The sequence below is a fragment of the Zootoca vivipara genome, chromosome 13, assembly GCF_963506605.1.
Source record: "Zootoca vivipara chromosome 13, rZooViv1.1, whole genome shotgun sequence".
NCBI classification, from domain to species: Eukaryota; Metazoa; Chordata; class Lepidosauria; order Squamata; family Lacertidae; genus Zootoca; species Zootoca vivipara.
The window spans coordinates 51,067,929-51,089,890 of record NC_083288.1 but is presented as its reverse complement, the minus strand read 5'-3'; the positions used below and the strand labels follow the sequence as shown (position 1 = coordinate 51,089,890).

General features: G+C 47.0%; 1 protein-coding gene across 1 annotated transcript; it reads left to right on the top strand.

The window, feature by feature from the left end:
* The first annotated feature begins 4,271 nt into the window (after positions 1-4,271).
* Positions 4,272-21,571, top strand: YBX2 (Y-box binding protein 2). Its single transcript, XM_035135914.2, has 10 exons — positions 4,272-4,577; positions 7,535-7,598; positions 10,230-10,263; positions 11,670-11,759; positions 11,873-12,166; positions 12,907-13,019; positions 13,691-13,865; positions 14,966-15,145; positions 16,089-16,181; positions 17,033-21,571. Exons 1-9 carry the CDS (start codon positions 4,406-4,408, stop codon positions 16,137-16,139), a joined length of 1,173 nt encoding a protein of 390 aa, XP_034991805.1. The 5' UTR covers positions 4,272-4,405; the 3' UTR covers positions 16,140-16,181; positions 17,033-21,571.
* Positions 21,572-21,962: the final 391 nt, after the last annotated feature.

The window sequence follows — 21,962 nt, the reverse complement described above, 5'->3', positions numbered from 1 at the left end:
AGCCCCTGACTGTTGGGAGTTCTGTGTTCTTTCTGCCAGGGAATCTTTCATACGTGTAAACCTCCAAATTTGTGGGGCGAGCAATGCAAACAGCTGGTCTCAGCAATCTGTATCGACTACATCAGTTAACCCCCCCTGGTTCTATAAACTTATCTCCGGTGCCCTACTACACTATCCTATGAAAAGCATTACTCAGAACAGCACTTTGCACAACCAGCTAAGGAAAACAATGACACAATTAAATTCAAGACAGTTGATTGCACATTTATTAAAAATCTAATTAAATTTATAATGTTGTGAAAACTATGGTTTTTCCAGTAGTGATGTATGGAAGTGAGAGCTGGACCATAAAGAAGGCTGATCGCCAAAGAATTGATGCTTTTGAATTATGGTGCTGGAGGAGACTCTTGAGAGTCCCATGGACTGCAAGAAGATCAAACCTATCCATTCTGAAGGAAATCAGCCCTGAGTGCTCACTGGAAGGACAAATCGTGAAGCTGAGGCTCCAATACTTTGGCCACCTCATGAGAAGAGAAGACTCCTTGGAAAAGACCCTGATGTTGGGAAAGATGGAGGGCACAAAGAGAAGGGGACGACAGAGGACGAGATGGTTGGACAGTGTTCTCGAAGCTACCAACATGAGTTTGACCAAACTGCGGGAGGCAGTGGAAGACAGGAGTGCCTGGCGTGCTCTGGTCCATGGGGTCACGAAGAGTCGGACACGACTAAACAACTAAATGACTACACAACAACAACATGCTAGAAGCCACCGGCACAAAGCAAGTTTATGCTTGCAGCCTGCTGAGCCTCATGACAGCACAGGGAAGGAGGGGGCTAGATGCTTCCCATTTTACTGACTGGGACACTGAGGCTAAGCGAAGGCATATACCCACATATAGATGCCGGGGGCTGAAATCACACTCCTAAGTTTTGTTTCCCTGAAGTCTTTTGTCATCAAGATTCTGCTGGAGCTTCCTAGAGAGAAAAATTGAAAAATTAAAATGAGAGAGAAATCGCACCTGAAACCCAAAGAGGAATATTCACTCAGCAGAAAAGGTTCTCCACCACAGCTGAGCAAAGAAACATTGGAGCAAGTGGAAGGCTACTTTTATTTTTTTTGTCAACAAGGCATTGTAGGCAGTCCAATCCTGTGCCTATTTACTTGGAGGTAAGTCCCACTGTGTTAAAGGGAGATTACTCCCAGGAAAGCAATTACAGTACTTGGGCACAGCAATTCTAAGCTGGCAAAGGCAAGCCTACCTCTTGTGTAAATTAAGCTGCTTCCTGACTTCTCCTGGCCAGGGGGATAGCTAGACAGGGTGTAAAAAACCATAAATCTTACAGGGTGTAAACCATAAATCTTAATTTTCTGCCTTTCCATTAAATTTAGTTACACCTGTGTGTTGTTGTTTTTTTTGTTGGTGTAAGTTTCACCAGGCTATGTGGGCTGGACCAATGAATTAAAGTAGTTAGGATAACTTTGGTTATCTGTTTCTGCATCCCTGACATTCCCCACCTCCATTTGCACTTTTTATTGATTTTATTTATTAAAAAAATATACGGTATGCCGCCATGTCATTAAAAAAAAATCAAAGCAGTTTACAGCAACAAAAGCATAAAGCTGTACAACAAAACCATTAAAAAACTAAAAACACACGTCACTTATCCAGTGTGGAAGGATGTGTTTTTAATTGCTTGCATAGTTTACACCAGTGTAACTTCTGCCAGCTTAATTCAGGCGTGCACGGCTCTCCCACAGCCAGTTTAAGCAGATATGCTGGTTTAAGACCAGGTCAGGGTGGGGTGATGAACCACAGCAGCCTAACATCTCCCAGCAATCTGTGGCTTAGGAATGCACCTTAAAAACCAATCAAGCTCTGAATCCCTTTATCTCTCGCAATGCCAATACAAATACAAATAAATGCCCTACCCATGTGGTGCTGACACAAACCCTACACTAACACTATGCAATAGAACAGAAGAGCATTAACCCCCCCTCTCTCCACCCCCCCTTCTGGCTTTCTTTTCCCCAAACTGCATGATGTCTATGACAATAGCGTCTGTGAACTGTGAAAAAGACTATCGAAAATGGAGACGCAATGTGTCATTTTCCTTGTTCATTAGTTTGTTTCTTATCACAATAAAATATTTAATTAAAAAATATTTTTTTAAAAAGGCCCAGGAGGCAACATTCTATGACAGAAGCAGCCAAGAGGCGGCACAGAGGCAAACTAAGAGTAACTTTTTGTTACACTGTCCCAAAATAGGGGAAGTGCTTTCAAGATCTGTCCCCGGCTGACCTGGCAGCGTCTGATGACATTGAGAGCTGTAGCTTTGCAGAGTTTCTACCAAAGCAGCAGAGCACCTTATTTTTAGTTAATGGTTATACAAGGAAATGGGGCTGTTGGACTTTTACCTTGCCTTGATAACAAAAAAGGGAGATTAGAATGCACACTGATTGTGAGGGGGGGTGGAGTGGAGAGAGGGAAGAAATCAGAAATCGAAAAGAGGATGAAAATGGAAGAATCAAGTTATCTGCTTTGGGGCAAGGGGGAGTTTGTTTGACCCTGAGAGAGAGGGGGGGGAATTGCAGGTCACAAAGGTGCTGTGCCCTGCTGCCAAGTGAGAGAACTTCATCCAGTTCCTCGATGAAGAGATTATTCTGTCTCATCAGAAGTGGCTGAATTCTCCTCATTTCTCTACAACATTACCTTCAGGTACAAATAGTGGTACGAACAAGCAGTCATCCCCTCTGCATGTTTACTCGGAAGCCAAGCCTCACTTGGGACTTGCTCCCAAGTAAGCAACAGCTACAGAATTGGATGCACAGATTGTTCAGGACTGGTACAAAAGAAAGAGTTAAACTGTTTGCAACTGCAGATCACCCACTTTCTTTTGAGGAACCACAGGTGCAAATCAGTTAGGAGGTATCTGCATCATGTATATGGTTCTATATAAAGATGGACATAGCATGCATGCAAGCCTCAAAGGACAAAGCCAATGTACACCTATATGTGTGTCAGTCGATTATCATTTACTTTTGTGTGCTTATATTGTAAACTGCCCTGTGATCCTCGGATGAAGGGTAGTATAAAATTTAATAAAGAATAAAAAACAGGCGGATATACATGTTGAATACTGTATACAGAATACAGTACAGTGGAACCTCGGTTTACGAACACCTCGGTTTACAAATTTTCGGTTTACGAACGCCGCGGACCCATCTGGAACGGATTGATTCACTTTCCATTACTTTCAATGGGAAAGTTCGCTTCAGTTTATGAACAGACTTCTGGAACCAATTGTGTTCATAAACCGAGGTACCAGTGTACATATATAATACATGCAATACACACGAATGCAAATGTAAGACAGCAAATGACTATCAAGCATGCACAATCAGGGCCAAAAATGTTCTACAAAATGCAAAGACCTGCATGGCTCCTGCTTGCCAAAAGATGCAGAGATGGCAGCTAATACGCTAACAATAAAAAAGTACTGTATGTTCAGAGCCTCTGGAACCAACAGCGTAGCTATTGCAAACCAGGGCCAGGAGCAAAACTGATCTGAAGGCCATGCATCTGTAGTGCAGAGACTGCATTTCACTTTCGCAAGTTGCAACACAATACATGACAAGGTCCTGCGTTTGCGGAGGCGTCAGAAAGTGAAAGAGCTGGCGGCGGCGGCGGCGGCCGTCCACAACTCTTGCTGCACTTCTTGGAAACAAAGTTGTGCAGGCAGCCCGGTGTACGCGTAAGCAAGTCCGTCCCGCTGGTTTGCAGCGGAGGTTTTTCTTCCAGCCCGGCACGGAGTGCAAAACTCTCCGCAGTGCAAAACTTTTGCAGAGGCGGAGCGCGCGCAAAGCAATTCATCGCCGCCTTGCCATCTCAGCCGCGGGCGCTTTATTCTTCTGCTGGCGTCGCTTCGCATCCTTCATCCCACTCCGGCCCCCACGTGGCCGCGGCGCACCTGAGCGGGACCCCGCCGTCCAATGGGAGCGCGGGGCGTGGCCGCAGGGCGTGGCGGTGCCCCCCCCATGCCTTATCTATATATAAAAAGGGAGGGGGGGTCCGGCGCGGCCGGTAGGCAGGTGCGGGGTGCTGATTGGCCGGAGGGCGCGCGGGCGTGCGAGCGAGCGGCGGCCGTTGCTGATTGGGCGTTGGGCGCCGCGAGGGGCGAGGGTGTGTCCGTGGGCGCGAGGCGGGCAGAGGCAGAGGCAGGCGGGCGGGCGCGCGGAGAGGAGGAGGAGGAGGAGGAGGAGGAGGGGGCGCTTCGCCGACGTTCGGCGTTCGGCCGCGGCGGCACCAACGGACGGGACTGCCGGGCGGGAGGCAGGCAGGCAGGCGGCCAACAGGTGGAGGAGGAGGAGAAGGCGGAGAGGCGGAGGCGGACGCAGCCGGCGGGGATGCTGAGCGAAGCGGAGAGCGTTGGAGGAGGAGCCGTTACCGGCCCCGGGGAGAGCCCCGCGGGGGAGCCCGCGGCCGGGGTGGCCAAGCCCGCTCCTCCCGCGGCAGCCTTACCCGCGGCACCCGCGGCCGGCGGCGCAGCTCGGAGCCAGGCGGCCAAGCGCGTCTTAGGTGAGGGGGCTGAGGTGGGGGGGGGGGCTGAGGAGGGAGGAGACCCTCTGAGGGAGCCGTTTGCCCCGCGAGCCCCTGAGGGAGGGGCCTGAGGGGTGGGCGGGGCCAGCGCGGAGCTCTGGAGCGGGGGATGTGCTGGGTGGGCGGGGCCACTGGGGAGGGGAGGGGCTAGGCGCCAGGGAGGCTGGGGGCTTGTCCCCAAAAGGTTGGAGTGGAAAAACACTTGGCAAAGTTTGTAGTAGGAGTGCTCTAGAGAAAAAAGTGTTTTAGGGAAACTCAGGCTCTGAGGTGTGGGGCAGGGGTGTGGCTTAAGAGGTTGGGGGCGGGGTCGCTTGGGGGCGGGGCTCGTGGGGCAGGTGACCAAGGTTTTTTTTTCTTCGCGTGGGGAACTCACTAACTTTGCAAAGTTTGTAGGAACACCTTTTTAATGAAAAAAAGTGATTAAGAAAAGCGCGGACTCTGAGGTGTGGGGCAGGGGGTGTGGCTTGAGGGATTGTGGGCGGGGTCACTTGGGCAGAGGCGGGGCTATGAGTCAGGGAGGCTGAAGGCTGGTCCCCAAAAAGGTTGGGGCAAAAAAACACTTAACTTGGCAAAGTTTGTGGCAGGAGCAGTTTATATATATATATATATATATATATATATATATATATATATATATATATATATATATATATATATATATAATATGGTCAGGCTCTGATGTGTGGGACAGGGGTGTGGCTTAAGAGGTTGGGGGCGGTGTCCCTTGGGGGCGGGGCTAGTGGGGCAGGGAAACCCACTAACTTGGCAAAGTTTGTAGGAGCACTTTTTAAATGAAAAAGGTGTTTAAGAGAAGCTCAGGCTCTGAGGTGTGGGACAGGGATGTGGCTTGAAGGATTGTGGGCGGGGTCACTTGGGCAGAGGCGGGCCTGGGAGGGTGGGAGCCACATCTCCAAAACGTTAAACAGCTTGTTTGGCATGGGGGTGGGGGTGGGGTGTTAACCAACTTGATACAGTTTGCGTTAAGAGCACTTTTTAAAAGAAAAGTGCTATATCAGGCTTTGAGGCAAGGGGCAGTGTTGTAGCAAAAAACACTAACTGCCCTAAATTTGTGGAAGCAGCACTTCTTTTTTTAAAGCGAAGACTAAATTATAGCAGAGCAAGTTTTGAGGTCCTAAGAATGGGGAGCGTCTTAAGGGTCTGTGCACAGAGTCACTTGGGTGCGGAGATGTGGCTCATTTGACAAAAACACTAACTTGGCCAAGTTTACTTTGGGAGCCCTTTAAAACAGACTGAGGTGTGGAGCAGGGGGGTAACTTAAGGGCTTGTGGGTGGGGCAGAAGGGCTAGACACCTGAGAGGGTGGGGGTCATTACCGCAAGGGATTGGGGCTTAATTGGCTAGATCCTTAATTGGCTAAATTTGTTGCTCTAGCTCAGCGGTTCCCAAACTTACAATAATTTTGAGAGTTTTAGTCTTACCAGCATACTACTACTTGGGGAGAAATAATTTGGGGAAAGTTTTACTTAATTCCGTTTTGTGTTTGAATTGCATTCCACAGCTCTTTTTTTTGTCCTGTACCATTTGAAATGCTTTGAGATCCCCCACAGGGGGTCTACATGCCACACTTTGGGATACATTTCTCTAATACTGGGAAATAGCTTTTCATGTACCCAGACTTTGTTAGGGGGGGCAGAACTATCTGTGACATGATTGGTCAGCTAAGTGTTTATTTTTCTTTACTTGATGGGGGGGCAACTGCCCCCTGTGCCCGCCCCTGCTATGCCCATGCATGTACCTGGTTCTTTTAAGAGGGGAAGGACCTCACCACACATGCCACCTTGAGCTCATTGAAAGTGGGATATAAATGCAAGCGTTAATTAATTTTAATTAGGAGATACTAGGGTTTGAATATGAGTTCAATGCATGTTGCCCATTGGTGAAGCTATGGCTCCTCCCTTGCTGGCAGAGGAATTTGACCCTTTTGCCTTGGAAATAGTTTAAACTCTGCCACCTCTCCTCTCACATTCCCCCATCATAAAGAGATGCCCGAATGGTGTGCTGTAGCTTTTTACAGGATAAGCACTTATGTACCGGTAGGTAGGATGCTCGGAAGTGTTCTTGGCTTGGGGCTGGTGAGAGGGGGTTGTTTAGGGTTTCATGGGAGAGATGGGTATGGGGCTGCTTGCTTCAGAGTAAAGGTGTTGTTTTTGCTTAAAATTCCTGGCCTTATAGAGAGAGAAAATCCCCTCATTAGTTTACTTTTATTGTTTGCATTTATATTTCTAAAAATCTCAGGGTGTCATACATCTTTCTTCCCCTCATTCAGTCCTCACAACAACCATGTGATGTAGGTTAGGTTGAGAGGCAGTGTCTGAACCAAGGTTACCCAATGAGCTTCATAGCTGAGTGGGGATTGTGAACCCTGGTTTCCCAGGTACTGGTCTGACACTCTAACCACTATGCCACATTGGCTAGACCTCTGGCAGTTGAAACTGATGCAAATGAAGTTGGAGCCATGAGAATTCTGCCTCCTAAAAGTCTATTGATGGAATTGACCAATGACGTAAAAGTGTGTACTGCTTCTTTAAAGCCTAGAGAAGCTGGGACTGTATATTGCCATGTTAGGTGTCCATATGAGTTCTCTGAAAGGAGGACTGTGTCCACTAGATTCTGTTTTAAAACATTTCTATGTCACCCTCTTTAAACCACTCACAACCCCCCCAAGGTCATACAACAAAGTATATACGGTAATAACTATGCAGTCATAGTGGGTTGAAATAAAAATTAGCTAGTCTTAGGGCAAATCTTAGCTTGTTTTGGAACTCCTGACCTGAACCCAAACTCTTAATGCTTGCTTGGGGTATGGAAGTGGCTCAGAGGTGTGCTTAGAAGAGAAAGATGTTTCACCAGGTGGGTAGAAGTGTATCTGCCTCTCAACATGTTAATTTTTCTTTCTTTCTTGCCAACAACTTGCAGCCACCCAGGTGCAGGGCACTGTGAAATGGTTCAACGTCCGCAATGGCTATGGATTTATAAACAGGTGAGCCTCCCTCGTTTACCTCCCCAAAGGCTTGGAAGATGCATGAAACTCTGGGGCCTTTTATTTTACATGCTTGTTAATTTATAAATTTGATTTACGTTCCATCCTTCCTCCCAAAGGAAGAACAGGCTTGGTTGCAATGGACTCTTCATCTAGGGAGGTCAGAACCAGCTGGAGTTCTGTCAACTCCTGATCAACAAAATGCAAAACTTTGAGTTTTACAACCAAACTTTTAAGGAAGACTACTATAGTTTAATCTATTGAAATTTATTGACTTAAATAATAAACTGACAGTGATTACATAAAAAAGAACCTTCCTGGATCAGACCAGTGGCCCATCTGGTCCAGCATCCCGTTCTTCTAGTGACCAGCCAGATGCCTATCGGAAGACTGCAAGCAGGATCTGAGTACAGTAGCATTCAATCTTAACAAGAAAGTCCCCCAATCTACTGGATTCCCACTACGGTGGCTGATGGTAAAGGAGGCCAGGCTTGACTAGTAGCAGGGCCGTCTTACCCATAGGTGCCAGGGGTGCAGGGCTCTCAGGGGCTCCAGGTCGAGAGTCCGGGGAAGAGCCCACCCGTCGGTTGGAGCGCTGTGGCGGGTTCTTCTGCTGTGCGAGTTCAGGGGTGACTGAGCCAGCGAGACACTGAGGCAGCCAGCTGGCTCTGCCCTCCTGCGCGCCTGGGACTGGGCAACCGGGGAGGGGGGCGGGCGGGCGCCAGGCGGATCTTTGCACCCTGGCGCCACATATGCTTAAGACAGCCCTGACTAGTAGTTATGTCTTCAGTTCGTTTTGAACGTTGACTGTGAATTAGCAATGAAGAGAACTGCACTTTGATGAAATGAACTTTCTCTTAAGTGAACTGAGCCTGAAATTAAGCCTAGTGCTACAAAACAGAGCTGCTTCTCAGTTCCTTAATTTCTCTTGGAGAGCCTCTGAGTCACAGGAGCAAAGACTAACCCAGAAATTGTCAGCTGGTTTGCTTTCACGGAAAAAAAAAATGTGCCCCACCCAATATAACTCTAGTGAAAGACTTGAGCATACCTGAGCAAGATTTCCAGTACATCCTTGTAGAACTAATCTACTGAAACACAAGAACTCCTTAACAGGTCTCTATGTGAATGCTCGGAAGAGGCTTCCTTGGACCTTTGTGCATTTGACCGAATCTCCTTACAAACAGAACACTGTTTTTGCTCGTGTGTGATTTTAGAAATCTGGGCTGCTTGGTTGGACTAATCTGCCAGACGTGTGTGGCGTGGCTAATACAAACAGCTGATTAAGCCAAGAAGCAGAGCGGTGACACTCCCAGCGAGCCAGCCAAGGACTTGGGATTGCTTATCCATTCTGTGTGTTAGTACTGTGATGCCTTCTTTGGGTGGCTGTATGTAAATGGAATTGGCTATGCTAGCAGAAAGCCACTGCTTAATACTAATAGCATGGATTTCTGGTGAAGGTGATAGAGCAAAGCAGGGACATAGCCAGGATCAAAATTAGGGGGGGCAAGGGGCGGGGCCAAGGCACGGGGGGAGGGGCCACAGTGGGGCAAGGAAAGCCATGGTCGTTCAGGGGCGAGGGGGCGCCAGGATCAGCCCGAAATAGGGCTGCTCTGACTCCCTTCTCCCCCTCCGCGATCGGCAGGGGCGAGGGGGCGCCAGGATCAGCCCGAAATCGGGCTGCTCCGACCTCCTCCTCCCCCTCCGCGATCGGCAGGGGCGAGGGGGCAACAGGATCAGCCCGAAATCGGGCTGCTACGATCCCCTCCTCCCCCTCCGCCATCGCCGGGGCGGGTAGAAGGAAAGCTGGCTTTCCCTCCACCCGCCCCACAGCCAGCAAGGGAGAAGGGAGACGTCCCTTCTAGCCGGCTGGCTGTGGGGCGGGTGGAGGGAAAGCCCCAGAGCCACGCAAAGCGTTTGGCTGGCTTTTCCTCCACCCGCCCCACAGCCAGCCAGGGAGAAGGGAGACGGCACCGGGCGACGGCGGGCAGCAGGGCAGGCTGGTCACCAGCAGCCCTGCTTCTAGGGGGGGGGCAACTGCCCCCCCCGCCTACGCCCATGGAGCAAAGAGCTAGAAGATTTCAGATGCTATGTGTGTAACAGCAGTGTTTAACTTAAAGGAGACCTGTTGTCAGACTGGGAATGTCTGTATTTTATTAAAGTCAAACTTCTCATAACACACAGCAGAAACTTAGATAGCAATCACATGAATCAGTTATAGTTCTCCTTCTACGCTTGTGGAAAACACTGCCTGTGTCTCATTTCTCTCAGCTTCCTCAGACTAGGTTAGCTGGGTGCCTGTCCCAGTTGAAGAACTACCAAGTGGGTATGGTGGTAGTGACCGTGACCATAGGTTGGTATAGGAACAGACACGTTAAAGCTGTGTTGTGGGTGCTGGGCACGTTACTCAAATTGCAGCAGGGTCAGGTGGGGTATTGCCCCCCCCCACAAACGTTTTGTTACTTCCCTGCCTCCAAGCTGTGGGAGATGGGATCTGGCTAAAATTGGGAGAGGATTATTGACCTCATACCTCCCCACTCCCTAATTTGAGCCCTCATTTGGCATACATGAAATCCACACCTCTCACCCTCCGAGTATTCTGAGCTTTGTCTCCATCTCCTTCCCTCAATACAGGAATGATACCAAGGAGGATGTGTTTGTGCACCAGGTAAGAAACACACTAAAGTTCATTCTCTTTGCCCTCTTCTCTGTTATGCTGTAGGCTTGTGTCCCAATCACAAGCTCACTCCATGTGGTAAATAAGAGTTAGCAAACAGAAATCTGAATTATGGGGCTCTGCTGGATTTCCTCGAGGAAATTTCGAGGTGGGAATCATTGTTTGAATTAAAGACAGACCCCCCTAAAGCCTTCTCTTTAGGTGATCAGATGTCCATTAGATAGGCACTAAGCTTTAAGGACGCAAAGCTTGTATTGCTGAACTGGATGGGTAACTTATTAAATAGATTTTTTAAAAAATCCTTCCAGTAGCACCTTAGAGACCAACTAAGTTTGTCATAGGTATGAGCTTTCATTATCTGAAGTGTGCATACACACGAAAGCTCATACCTATGACAAAGTTGGTTGGTCTCTAAGGTGCTACTGGAAGGATTTTTTTTATTTTGTTTCAATTAATTGCACATTTATTCAAAATCCAACTTAAACTATTTAGCTTAATTCATTCATCCATTGAGAGAAAGAGGTAGGGATTGGCCAATAAATGTATATACAGCGGTACCTCGACATCCAAATGCCTCGATGTCCAAAGGTTTCAACTTACAAAGTTGGCAAACCTGGAGGTCTTTTCGCCGCGTGTGCGTTCTACGCCTGCGCAGAAGCGGTGCGCATGGTCTCCACATGTGCAGAAGCTCAAAATCACACTTCACGCATGCGCAAAATGGACGCTTCGACAACCGAAGGTTTCGACTTACGAAGAGCCCCACGGAACGGATCGCCTTCGTAAGTCGAGGTACCAGTGTATGGACTGTGCCTGGATCAAGGGACTGCGTCAGACCAACACGGCTACCTACCTGTAACTAGTATTATTAAATAGATGTGCAACTCTTTTGTACATTAGGAGCTACCTCTTTTAAGGTAGGTTAGCATTGCCATCCAGATAAAGCTTTAGAAGAACTTCAGTTACTACAAGTTATTATTCCTGTAAACCCCAAACAACATGGTTCTCCTAGGACTACTCTGTCTATGTACATGGTTTGGAGAATGTTCTATTCTTAAAACTTGCATCAGTAGCCAAATAAGTCTGCTAGTAGTTATAAAAGAACATTGAAAAGAGCTACGGTATCTCCAATTGTTTGAGAGTTTGCTAATTCAGTTAGCATATAGTTATTGTGTATTCTCTGTAGCTGATGGGATAAGGTATTTGCTTTCTTCCCCACTTCTCAAGGAAGAGAGATGCTGCATCCCAGAAACTTGGTGTAGCTAAAATGGTTTGTTGCTGGTGCTTACAAAAGGGTCTCACTCTCGGTTTAACTTGGGAATTGGTAAAAACTTGAGAATGTAGCATGAGTTACATCGCCTTCCTGAAAAGTTCATGTTGTCTTCTCTGCACTTTACTAGACAGCAATTAAGAGGAACAACCCCCGTAAATTCCTCCGAAGTGTTGGAGACGGGGAAACGGTGGAGTTTGATGTTGTGGAAGGAGAGAAGGTAAGTTGTGGAAGGAGAGAAGGTAAGAGGACTGTGGTGCTAGCCTTCCAGCCGTTGAAGACTGTGATGGAAGAGTTTTTCCCACTCCCTTTGTTCCTTGTTTTCTTTTGCAGGGGGCTGAGGCAGCCAATGTGACTGGCCCAGGCGGCGTTCCTGTGAAGGGCAGCCGCTATGCTCCCAACCGCCGCCGCTTTCGCAGGTTCATTCCCAGGCCCCGGCAGGCCCAACAGCCACAGGATGCCACCCGGACAGAAGGGGCCGCAGAGACGATCAGCGAGGGGGAGAGGGCTGATGATGCTGTACAGCAGCGCCCTCGAAGGAGGCGCCCCCCACCATTTTTCTTCCGCCGGAGATTTGTGCGGGGGCCTAGGGCTCAAGCCCAGCAGCAGCAGGCCCAGCCAGCAGAAGTGAGTCCTCTGTGGGGCTGGAATTCTCTAGAGAACCTGTTGAGAGGTGGGAGATGCACTCACACACAAAACACAGCCCTACACATAAGTGAATTTGTATAGAATGTCGTTGTGCCAAACGGCCTTCATCACTGAGCCATGATCTTCTTTGGCGATCACTTGTAGCTGAGTAAGATGGTCTTCCCTGAACACAGTCTTAACAGCGACTGTGGAGGCCAATTCTGGAGCCACACGTCCTTCCACAGTGGGGACATAGGTTTCCGGGCAGGAGTTGATCACGGTGAGGGTGTGCCAAGCGTACCTTCCTCTTAGCACATTTCCCACTTTCATACTGAATTCGAGTCTCTTCAAAGCCCATGGCACCTTTGTTAAAGGCTGTTCTCCAATTGGAGCGCTCGCTGGCCAGTGTTTCCCAGTTGTCAGTGTTTATAAAAACGATTTGGCTTGAGAGTTTTTGAACCTCTTTTGTTGACCACACTTTCAATTTTCAAGTTTAGAATAGAGTAGTTGCTTTGGAAGACGATCATCAGACATCTGAACAACATGACCAGTCCAGTGAAGTTGATGTTGAAGAATCATTGCTTCAACACTGGTGCTCTTTGCTTCTTCCAGTACCCTGGTATTAGTTCACCTGCCATCCTTTGTACCAGTGGTTCTAAGTGGCTCTTCTGGCCTTTGGGTAAGAGCAGCTTGAGATAATACCCTGAGGAACTGAAGGCATTGTGATATTTCTCCCTCAGGGCAGTGAAAGCACAGAACCCAAAGATGCCACCCAGCCTGAGGGAGATCAGCAACAGCAGATCCAGGCTGGTGAGAGAGCCCCAGCCCCTCGCTTCCGTCCCAGATACCGCAGGTAAAGCTGCAGGCAGCACCATCATATCTGTGACTTCACCCAGTAACACCCAGGGGTGGTATTTCAGTTACAAACCATCTTTCCCTTCACAACATTCCCTCTGGGGACCTACATACGCATGATCAAAGCAAAGAGTAGGGTTATTTAGGCCGGTGTCCTCTTTGTATGCTGTTCACATGCTTGATGTACAGGAGAATCTTCCCTACTCTTTAAGGCACAGCATAGTGTTTAAAGCAGGCATCCCCAAACTTCGGCCCTCCAGATGTTTTGGACTACAATTCCCATCATCCCTGACCACTGATCCTGTTAGCTAGGGATCTTGGGAGTTGTAGGCCAAAACATCTGGAGGGCCGCAGTTTGGGGATGCCTGGTTTAAAGGAATAAGGGGAGTACAGTCGTACCTTGGAAGTCAAATATTCTTTATATCCTGCCGCTTGTCCCAGAAGGGAGAATGGGGTGGCTAGCAACTTAAAACAATACGTTAATCATTAAAAACTTTTAAACCACAAACTAATCTTCATCAATAAAAGCAGCATCAGGTAATATAGCCCTGAGACCAACCATACTCCAAAGACCTGAACGCACAGGTGAGTTTTCAAATTATGCCTGAACATAGCCAGAGGGAGGAGGCGGCTCCATAAGCAGAGTGTGACTATCCTTTGCTTTTCCAGACCTTTCCGCCCCCGCCCACCGCAGCAGCCCACCACTGAGGGAGGAGATGGCGAGACAAAGGCGGCACAAGCCCCAGCGGACGGTATCCGCCCTGAGCCCCAGCGCCAGCGCAACCGACCTTACTTCCAGCGCAGGCGCCAGCAAACAGCTGCCGCCCGCCAGACTGCAACTGAGGTGAGATCCAGGGACTACTGATCGATCCTACAGATGGATAGGATGGGATCTCTGGCCATCAATACCAGCCTCTGTTCTTCCATCTCGGTCACTTTGGAAGCTCTAGAAACATGGCTGTGTTTAGTGCATTTGTTAAAAATTCAATGGCTGAGATAGATGGGAAGCCTTATCTATTTATTTTTGTATTTCTTTACTATGTATTTTGTTTGTTTCAGAGAGTTAGCAACTCTCAAAGCGGCTCACATCAGTTAAAAATAAAGGCGTCCCCTGGTAAAACATAATCTAAAGAGATTTCCCTTTTCCCTTTTGTGTTTTTTGCTTTTTGGAATAATAAAATATGTTGAAATTTAATAAATAAATAATACTCTAAAGAGAGTGGGTTCTTTATCTTAACCCAAGTGCTCATCAAATGCTCTGAACAGGAGGAACCTTGCTCTCCAAAGCTCTCCAGATAATTCTGCAACCATTGGCTTAAAAGATGTACAAAGCAATGTGTTCTGTACACTGCAAACATGGGTTAAACTTCTTAAAGCAGTGGGATTTCAAACTGGCTAGTTATAGTCTGCTCTCCTAAATGGAAGTAGAAGTAATTTGAAAAGAGGTAAAATATAGCCAGTGCTTACTTAAAAATTTGTTTGTCCCAACTGTGTGATATTACAAAGCAGGGAGGCAAAACGAATCTCCTTCACTTCCAACTCCGTCTCTTTTTCCTTTTTTACTGGGGTGGGGAGCTCCCCCTGTCATTTGCTTTATTTATACCCATGGCTCCTATGCTCAGCCCTCGCAAGAAATGTAAGCAATGCAAACAGGGATCTGCTAAAGAAAGAAATCTCTCTGCCTGCTGACGTGGCAAAGCTGCCTCGTTCTTTCTCAGTATCCAAATCTCCCACTCGCTGTTTCGAAGGGCTGTGCGATGGGCAAGATCTTGTGCCCTCCTTTGACATAGGTGAGGGGCACCCATAAACCTGAGCTAGGTTTCTGTAGATCCGGAGGAACTGCACACTCTGCATGCGCATTCAACTACCAAACCTAAAAATGGACTGCGTGTCAATGCCGAACTCTAGTCAGAAACCTAACCCCGCTTTTCCCCCCTGCCCAAGGCTACCACAGCTACCAAAGAGCAGCCTGCTCCGAGCTCTGCTGCTGCTGGTGGAGACACCCCGGCCACTAGCACACCTGCGATGGCTCAAGAAGCAGTGGTGGAAGCCAGCAAGCCTGCTTCCCCAGCCCAGGAGAGTCCCTCCCAGCCGCTGCCGGAGATCCAGCAACAGCTTGTGGATGTAAGTAGATGCTGGCAGTGAAAGGCCCTTAGTTCCCTTAGAGTACTCCGTTCCCAGGACAAATTCACAGAAGCAAGCCAGCCCTATTCTAACCAGAGATGTTCCTGGACAGGGGCTGCAGGGAGTTGCAGTCCTACGGCATGTGGGGGGGGCACAGGTTTTGCCTCTCCCTGTTGTAAACCAAGGTGCATGAAGGAGCGTCTCCACCCCCATTGTTCAGCCCGGAGACACTGAGGTCCAGTGCCAAGGGCCTTCTGGCGGTTCCTTTGCTGCAAGAGGCCAAATTACAGGGAACCAGGCAGAGGGCCTTCTCGGTAGTGGCACCCGCCCTGTGGAACGCCCTCCTACCAGATGTCAAAAAGAAAAATAACTACCAGACTTTTAGAGGACATCTGAAGGCAGCCCTGTTAAGGGAAGCTTTTAATCTTTTAAGAAATTAGTGTATACACAGAAATACAGTGGTACCTCTACTTACGAATTTAATGCGTTCCGAACGCACATTTGTAAGTCGAAAAAAGTCAAATCTCATAGGAATGCATTGGGAGAAAAAAATTCGAAAGTCGAAGCAACCCTATCTAAAAATTCGTAAGTGGAAAAAATCCTATCTAAACCGCATCCAAGATGGCGGACGGAGCTCCGTTCGTAAGTAGAAACATTCGTAAGTAGAGTTATTCGTAAGTAGAGGTACCACTGTATTTCTGTTGGAAGCCGCCCAGAGTGGCTGGGGAAACCCAGCCAGATGGGCGGGGTATAAAGAATAAATTATTATTATTATTATTATGAATTCTGGTTAATGCAGGCTGCTAAGAGCCATTAGGTCTTTCTGGCCCGCTGTCGTGTTTTCCTTTGCCACATGGTGTCCTCCGTGAGTTAACTTCAGAGAAGTAAAGTTATTGGTACAGAAAGGGGCAGGCTTGCCAGCAGGGCTATTTTTTCTTTACAGATCTCAACACCTGAGCCTGGGGGAGAGCTGGCCCCAGCCCTACTGGCGTGATGAACCTGCACACGGTGAGGGGATGCCAAGAGCTGTGATCTGGTAAGGACGCCTGGGCAGGAATGCTAAAACTGAACAGAGATGCCGTCGATTTATTACATTTGCATTGTGCCATCTGAGGAACCCAGGCAGTGCATAAGTGGTCTCTCCTCCACACTTTATCCTCACAGCAACCCTGTGAGGTGGTTTAGCCAGAGGAATTGGCTCAAGGCCTGCTAATAGCTGGATGAGACTTTAACGGTTGGCAGTCTGCTAAGGTTTCCAGATTTGAGGCACTTGTGTGCCTTACATCTGCTAGGAAACAGTCTGAATGGAAACGTCTAAATCTTTGAAGCAAGCTAGTTTTTCTTCCCCGTCCTTTGGGTTCCACTACTGTTGTGCCATAGTGCTTCACTGGGCATATGATTTCAGAAGTGAAGAATAAGTAAAGATGGCGAGATGTGCTGGGCCCCGTCTCTGGTTGTCAGCCTCTTCTGAAAGGGAGCTTTTTGGCATTTAAGAGCTGCATGGCAAAGGAAGGAAGAAGTCACACCTCCTGAATTACTTCTAAGCTCTCAAAGGCACAAGAGGATGCTTTGAGAGGCTTGAGGGGTTATCTCTAAGAAGAGGGATTAACACATCTTGCTGAAAATTCAGACTGACTTCTGTTTCTCACCATAAACTACAATTTTCAAGGTTTTTTATGGGAAACATTGATGCTTAAAACTTGCATCCCTGCAGTCTGAACTATGCCCCCATAACTTATGTACTTCTTCTAGAGCTTGGTATTTACCTTGTGGGAATAGCAGCCCTCTGTCCTATTCTGCAAATGCATCCCCACAACTTCTGCTCCCCGAGGGCGGCTGCTTCCAGCTTCTCGTTCTGTCTCTGACCGCATCTTTCCCCTTCCACAGGTGTCCTCAATGTGCCTACAACCCAAGTTACCTCATCCTGCACTTGAAGAGACCCCAAACTTCACCAGTACCCCCTTTGCTGCTGTTGAAGCCCTGAATGTGAAAAAAAATTAGTAAACCCGAGGGGGGGAATTTGACCAAAAAGATAACTCGCTTTGCTTTAAAAAACCTTCTGAGGGGTTTGTCTTCCCTCTCCCACAGCTTTGCCAGTTTGAGACAAATAAACTGGCTGTTGAATCTTCAGTTACTTTTTTCTCCCCCATTGTTGAAGAACACCCTGTGTGAACCATTGTGTGCAGTTTGGGCGTCAGTAAAAAAAAATTGCACAGACTTGGTGTCCCTTGTGTTTTCTTCCCACCCCCAAGGAAATAAATGTTATCTTAAGGTGCTGCTTCGTCCTTTACCCCACAGCTCTTGGTGAGGGCATTTGCGGAGGATCCTGATCTTAAGGAATCCTAAAACCTACCCCATAATCCTTAAAAAATAACTTAAGAGGAAGTGGAGAATAGCGCCTGGCACCAAAGTGTTGCTGCTTGCAGAGTACTTTGCAGAGGGGCCGCAACCGACATTTGGATGGATAGAGGTCAGAGATTCTCCAGGAGTAGGGAGAATGCCATAGGGAGCAGCAGCCCCACACTAGGCTGCTTTTTAAAAGAGGCTTCTTTTTAAAAGGTGGCACCTAATGTCCTCAAGTGCAGACAATAATATAGTGGTTATTGTAGTAGCAGTCAGCCTATAAAAGGAATTTACATTTGCTTAACTTGCTGCTTCCCAAGGGAGTGTTTTTGCAAAAAGGAAGTTGCTTTTCCTGCTAATGCGGTGAGCAGGAGAGCTTCAGACCCAAGTAACCACTGGTAGTGTCAAAAATCATTTACCTGGTGCGTAGCCCAAGTCCGGTGTGTTTTACCACGGTTGGTAACAAACCACTTGGTCCAAAACATATCCTACCCCAGAGTTCTAGAAGAACTCAAATGTGAAGTTTATGGTCTGCCACCAAATATGTAACTTTTGTCTCTTAAGTTTGGCCTTGGAACCTGAAAACAGGAAAGTGACCACTGTAACACAAGTGGGTTTTTTTTTGACAAAATGTAGCCCAGGATATTACAGGCCACTTTCCTTAATGTGTGTTCTGGGAAACTTAATGTATGTGTTGATTAAAGACGAAATTTTCAAGGAAACAAAAGTCTTGCTGAAAAAGAATTGACGTCACTTCTCTGCAAAGGGAAGTCCTGTCTAGCTTGGTGTCGTTAATGGACATTACTAGCTTAGGTTCATTAATTTCAGTGGCTTTCCTCTGAGGAGGACTTGGCTGATTGCCACCTGATGTGCACTTGTCAAAAACTTTTTGGATCGGATAACAGGTCCTCTTAAAGCTACAGTAGGAATAGAATTAAATGGGCAGTTCTGCCAATGGGGCTGTAAGAAGTGGGGTGCCCCATGGATCTGAATTTTGTTGTTGTTTAGTCGTTTAGTTGTGTCCGACTCTTCGTGACCCCATGGACCATAGCACGCCAGGATTTAGATTTATGCTTTTTAACATTCATAGATCGGGAGTTAAGAGGTCCAATGCAAATAAATCAGTATGCAATGCAAATAAAGTTGAAAAGATTAAAAAGGGATTGTGAAGTACTTCGAAAGGATCTCTAAACTGGGTGGGTAGGCATTAAAATGTGGCTCAATTTAAACTATTTTTAAATTTAGAATGCATCACTTTGAGACGGTTGTTTAGAAAGCAATGAATAAATTGATGATAATAAAATAAAAGTAATGCACATTGGGGCAAAAAAGAATTCAGCTTCAGATATACACACGCTAGGGAGCATTAGGCAAAAGATCAACATTAAAACTGCCAATATTGTAATTCCTTAAATCTACGGTGTGTTAATGCTTGGAGCACTCTGTACAGTTCTAGTCTCTGCATCTCAGAAACGGCATTGTGGAAGGAACTGGAAAGGCTGGAACATTTGGGGGCTTTTAATTTGGAAAAGTGAGCAAGAGTTGACATGATTAAGAGATGTCAAATATTATGTACGGCTCGGGGAAAGTGAAAAGTTTGTCTCCTTTTCCAGAACCCAAGGAAGGTTAACCAAGGAACCTGAATGTTGGGACAGGCAAAAGGAGCTACTGTTTCCCAACAGCGCATAGTTAAAACAACAAATCTATAGTGTGGGTACAGTTGGATGGCTTTAAAAGGGAATTAAGACAAAATCATGGAAGACAGGGCTATTGGTGTCTACTAGCTGTGGTGGCTAGGGACGCAGGTGGCGCTGTGGGTTAATGGTCAGGGGTCCCTTTACCTAGCTGTGATGGCTATATATTCTCTTACTAGAGTCACTCTACTTCTGAATACCAGTTTTTGAGGACGGGAGTGCTATTGCATTCGGGTCCTGCTTGCATGCTTCCCAGAAGCAGCTGACTGCTCAGCGTGGGAACAGAATACTAGATTTCATGGGTCTTTGGTCTGATCCACTCCTAAGTTCTTGCGTCATTGTCAACACCTTGAAGATCTCACTGGACATGCCCACATCATATGCCTCAACATGGTATTTGCAGCATTACACTTCCAGCATCTACCAGTAATAAATACTGTATATTCCTGCATATAAGACTACTTTTTAACCCAGGAAAATCTTCTCAAAAGTTGGGGGTCGTCTTATATGCTAGGCCATATTTGTTATACGGCGAGCATATCCCAAACACTATATTTTAACTGGAAAAGTTGGGGGTCGTCTTATACACCGGAATATACGGTAATGCCTTCCTGTAAAGACATTGTGGAACACAATATAACTGAAACATCAATTGTTGCTGGGTTAATCTCAAATTTTAAGTCCCTTGGGAGGGGCCACTTAGCTCAGGAGTAGAGGGTGCTGTTTGCATGCAGGAAGGCTCTGGCTCAATCTCCATTTAAGAGACATGGCACCTGCCGTTAATTCAAGTAGACACCGCTAGAGCACATGGGCCGGTGACATGGCTCAAGCTAATACAACCCTGTATCTTGTACTGTAAAGGCCTGGCAAAATTAAGCAGCCTCAGTTGCTCTCTCCTTGGCAAAAACTGACTCTTTGGGGGTGGGAGAGAGTACAGCCAGTTTCTTTGCTCATATGCAAAAAGATGTGCAGCAATGGGCTTGAGCATGGGTAGGCAAACCGGGGACCGGGGCCTGGGGGCCGGATCTGGCCCAATCGCCTTCTCAATCCGGCCTGCAGACGGTCCGGGAATCAGCGTGTTTTTAGATGAGTAGACTGTGTCCTTTTATTTAAACTGCATCTCTGGGCATTTGTTCATTTTCTTCTAAATATAGTCCGTCGCCCCCCAAAGTCTGAGGGACTGTGGACCATCCCCCTGCTAAAAATGTTTGCTGACCCCTGGGCTTGAGCAAAAAGGATGTGCAACATAGGGCAAAATATTCCTTGAAAGTTGAGGAACAGGTCACAGTGATCAATTGCCAAAGAAGCTTGTGGCATTGTTAGGAAGCTTTCCAGAAAACTCCCATATTATCTGTGTGGTACAGTGGTACCTCGGTTTATGAACACAATTGGTTCCAGAAGTCTGTTCATAAACTGAAGCGTTCATAAACTGAAGCGAACTTTCCCATTGAAAGTAATGGAAAGTGAATTAATCCGTTCCAGATGGGTCCACGGTGTTCGTAAACCGAAAATTCGTAAACCGAGGTGTTCATAAACCGAGGTTCCACTGTATTTTGAACTATCCTGTTCCTTTTACTTTTTTTGAACAGATTGCTTATGCATTAACTATTTAGAACTGGAGAGAACTAATGTAAAGCAACCAACAGCCGTATAAGAGTCTATTCTTTATATACAAATACTTTTTTTCCTTGGAAATACAAACATTAACATGCGCACGCACACACAAACATGCCTGTAATCTCGAGAGTCTCTTCCTCCAATTAAATACACAGAAAACAGAATCCCTTTGCACAGTCCCAAGGGAAACCCTTTACAAAGTGGGTGTCATCCCCCCCCGCCTTTCTTGCTTCCATTTAGTTTTTTGAGTGCTGGGTGGCTAACATAGCCTATGGAGTGATGCAGTCCATTTGCTCTTGTTTTAAATAATAATATAATTTTTTATTTATACCCCGCCCATCTGGCTGGGTTTCCCCAGCCACTCTGGGCGGCTTCCAACAGAAAAATAAAACACAGTAATCTATTAAACATTAAAAGCCTCCCTGAACAGGGCTGCCTTCAGATGTCTTCTAAAAGTCTGGTAGTTGTTAAAAGTCCACCTTTAATAGAAAATGCGTCCTAGCCCTCTTGGGGTTTAAGTGCCATGGTAAAAAGTGCTGAAGGATCGGTGCAAAGCTCAAGCAAGCCACTAGAAAGTTCACTACACGTGTTCAAGTCTGGATTTGTAAGATGGTGTGGACCCCGATGGCACAGCTTCACAGGGCCTGTTCTACAAAATTAAAATCCCTTTATAATTTCCATTGCTCACAGACAAGAAACCCAGTGCTCACATGCTCAGCATCCTTACAAAGCTAGGATTCCAAGACATCCTTGCAAGGCTTAGGGTGAAAACCACCAATGGTTTCAAACTAGTTTGGCGATACCTAAAAACGACTGGATTAGCCAGGTTTCCTGTGGTTTAATACTTGCCAACGAGGATTAATGCCAAATGATATAAATACACATCCTTGCAGCTGTTCTGTCTAGAAGAGAACTTGTTATTTCACCTTCCCAAGTATTGCCCTTGAGGTAGGGTGTGGGGTTGGGCTTCATAACTGGTGAGGCCAGGACATTTTCCCAACTAGATCTCCGTTCCGGCACCTCTCAGGTGGGTGCTATTGCCATTTTAAGACAATGGACACGTACACCAGACTTTCTCAACCTGGTGCCCTTTGGATAATTTGGACTACAACTTCCCACCAATTCAGGTTGCAATTGACCAGGAGGCCTTCCTGGATTTTTCT